Genomic DNA, 3,793 nt, shown 5'->3' on the forward strand with positions numbered 1-3,793 from the left:
TAAATCTGATTATTATTTTCACCTTCATGTGTCTGCAGCTGATGGTCACTGTGGTCTTTCAGAGAGACAGAGGGGATGAGGATCTAGTTTCAGTTGCACATTCCTGTTGGATTAAACTGTCCTTGAGTCAGTCAGAGTCAAACGGTTGATGCCAGTCAAAACGGCAAGTCATTACAGGAACCTGATAGAATTACACACCACATATCATGAACAGACACAGAACTGGACCAGTGAAAGTACCGGAGCTGTTAAAATGTCCAGTTGTTGCTGACCGAATGTGATACACTTGGGACTAGGGCGCCATCTAGAAGAGAAAATGCAAACACACTTATTGCGCACTCATATTCAAATGTTACGTTCAGGAGTAAATATGCCATTATTTTGCCTTTTCTGCTCCTTACAAACTTTTCAAATCTTCAACGTTGTTGGTAGTTATTTTCAATGTTATATCAACAATATGTGAACGATATATATTAATCGTATCCCAACAACACACACACACATGTTGGTCTACCTATCATTATGAGGACTTTCCATAGACATAATGGTTTTTATACTGTACAAACTTTATATTCTATCCCCTAAACCTAACCCTACCCCTAAACCTAACCCTCACAGAAAACTTTCTGCATTTTTACATTTTCAAAAACATAATTTAGTATGATTTATAAGCTGTTTTCCCTCATGGGGACCGACAAAATGTCCCCACAAGGTCAAACATTTCGGGTTTTACTATCCTTATGGGGACATTTGGTCCCCACAAAGTGATAAATACACGCCACACACACACACACACACACACACACACACACACACACACACACACTCACACACACACACACACACACACACACACACACACACATACACACACTCACACACACACACACACACACACACACACACACACACACACACACACACACACTCACTCACACACACACACACAGACACACACACACACTCGCACACACATGGAGACACACACACAGACACACATTCACACACACACAGACACACACACACACACACTCACACAAATACACACACACACACACACACACACACACACGGAGACACACACACACACTCACACACACACACACACACAAATACACACACACACACACACTCACTTACACACATGCAGACACACAGACACACACACAGACACACACACACACAGACACACCCTAACACACATCACACACATGCAGACACACACATGCAGACACACACACAGACACACACACACACACACACAAACACACACATGGAGACACACAGACACAGACACGCACACACACACACACATGGAGACACACAGACACAGACACGCACACACACACGCACACACACACACACACACACTCACACAAATACACACACAGACATAAACACAATTTAGTTTAATTGAATGTTCTAAAGTAGTTTAACTTCATCCAACTCGATTTCTTATATTTCTTCTGTTGGACAAACTGTTATACGGCAGGTCAGTAAATCTAGAACATTCTATAGTCAATTTAATAGCGGCTACAACTTATAGAGCAAAGCAGCCCATAAACAAACCTCAAGCACCATTCTTCCCATAATGCAACACCTCCAGCATAACCTCCCAATCAACCCGAACATTAAACATGAACAAATCTTCTCTTATTATCATCCTGCTCAAAAACACATGTGATGTGAAGGTGTTCATCTGCACCACTAGAGGTCAGGATGAGACAATTCTGTCAATGTGAGGTTTGAGAAGGCATTTAAGAAGACGCATTTATCAGACAGATCTGACATTCAGGTGTAGAACATATACCAGATATATGAGATTAAAAAACAAAGAAACAGACACCAGTTATAGAGAATGAAACACTTTAATAACGGATCCAAACCGAATCCTCTTCAGTTCCCTTTACATTATGCATGAGCACGCTCACAGAGAGACGTCACAGACACTTTCGACAGGGCAGACGTGTCGTTGGCATGAACCCGTTTCAGAACGACATCACACGCTCACAATAATGACGCATTCATCTTTCAAACCACAAATAACTAAATGTGGAAAACAATCCTGCATACAAACATGTAAAGAACACAATATGATCTTGTTCACTCAAATAACAGCCCAAAATCCAGCCGAAATAAACATCTATAGACAGGGCTGGACTGGGAAGAGAAATCGGCCCAGCGGGGTTTTTTGGGGGAGGAGGGTGGGGGGTGTTCGCTGTCCTTTTCTGCATAACGTGGCGGCTCATTTTAGCTCATCGCAGCCCATTTGATCGGTTTCGCGGCCGACCCACCGGCCCGCTCGGTTCTCCCGATGGCCAGTCCGCCCCAAAGTGCGTCGGCCCACCGGGAAAATGCCCGGTATGCCAGGTTACCAGTCCAGCCTTGTCTATAGACATAAAGGATTTACTGTTTTCTGTAAATATAAGATATCTACAAACACATACGAAGAGACATAAGCATCTGACAACGAAATAAAAAAAAAAATTATTAAATTATTTATAATTTTAGAACAATACAGTAACACACGTTTAACGATGTTCCCCATTGCAAATTCAAAACAAACGCTTATCTTTACTTTCATGGCATACACACAATAAAATATCATTAAGAATATTATCAACGCAATTACGCGAATGCAAACGTTTCTAGTTACGCGAGCTCAATTTCACACGTCGTTGCATTTCGAAACGCTTCGGCGAAAACAATTCTCCTAATGCCAATGCGCGTTGCATTCTCAGCGTTGCCACAAGGGGGCGCTATGGTCCGTTTATATATATGTATGATGTATTCATATTGTGATCTCTTATCTGCCTTCGATATTGCATGGCTTTATTTATCGACCTTCAAGATGATGTGAGATGAGTTCAAAACGCTTCACAAACTCTCGACCTTACAAGAGGCCGACAGGAGGCCGATGGAGGAGATTTGGAGGAAGGAGGCACGGAGAGGAAGGCCATTCAGTTATTATAGGAAGAGTTTACAGAGAAGCTCAGCAGCTGGGGTTAAATCAGGACTAGTTTAGGACACCTTTAACCCCGTGAAGAACGAGAGACACCAAATGAAGCCTGTTTCAGCTACAATGACGACAAAGCTGACGAACGCCAGAATGACGTCAGAAGCGTGTCGCTACAACAGCGATCAGAGTGAATTTTGACGTATTGTTACGCTAGCGAAATCGTTATAAAAAGCAGAAAACGTGGATAACAGTTGTCGTTCGTTTTTTAAGAAATGATTCGGTGGAAGTCACCAATGAATTCGACTAGACTAACAATAAAAGCCGCTATTGCAAATGTCTAAAGTTGTAAATGACCTTTTTGTTTTTTACTCTCATTTGAGTGTAAAAGCATCATAAAAAAATGCGTTTCTGAAATTGAAAATAATAATAATAATAAAAAAAAAAAAAATTTAAAATGGAAAAAAAGCTCAAAAGCTCACAGTCCATAAAACAGATTTTGACACTTACTTTGTATTTTTACATTTTCGTTTGGCAAAACAACCGTTGCTAAGGCATGAAAATCTTGTTTTGGTCTAAACTAAAGGCATGCTAAGGCATGAAAGTGCAAAACATCAATTAATAGTTGTCAATAAATAAACAATACAATCTAACTACGTTTTTAAAAGTTTGACACAAATAAATAAACGAAGCATATGATGTCACATGTCGTAGTCGCCTCCACCCTGAGCGTGTCCTGTGTGTTTCCATGGCGACTCCGAGGTCATCGGTACAGCGGGGTCACATGAGGACGTTGGCGCGGGTGTCGGGTAGCCGCAAGCCCACCAGACCTCCACA

General features: G+C 41.5%; 1 protein-coding gene across 1 annotated transcript in view; it reads right to left on the minus strand.

The window, feature by feature from the left end:
- Nucleotides 1-1,905: 1,905 nt before the first annotated feature.
- Nucleotides 1,906-3,793, minus strand: part of LOC127628926 (synaptic vesicle glycoprotein 2C-like) — a 40,313-nt gene continuing 38,425 nt past the window's right edge. Inside the window, exon 13 of the mRNA XM_052105909.1 lies at nucleotides 1,906-3,793. This exon is cut by the window's right edge and continues 127 nt beyond it. Within this exon, the coding sequence (XP_051961869.1) occupies nucleotides 3,737-3,793 (57 nt within the window). The 3' untranslated portion in view covers nucleotides 1,906-3,736.

The sequence above is a fragment of the Xyrauchen texanus genome, chromosome 35 (genome assembly GCF_025860055.1).
Source record: "Xyrauchen texanus isolate HMW12.3.18 chromosome 35, RBS_HiC_50CHRs, whole genome shotgun sequence".
Classification (NCBI taxonomy): domain Eukaryota; kingdom Metazoa; phylum Chordata; class Actinopteri; order Cypriniformes; family Catostomidae; genus Xyrauchen; species Xyrauchen texanus.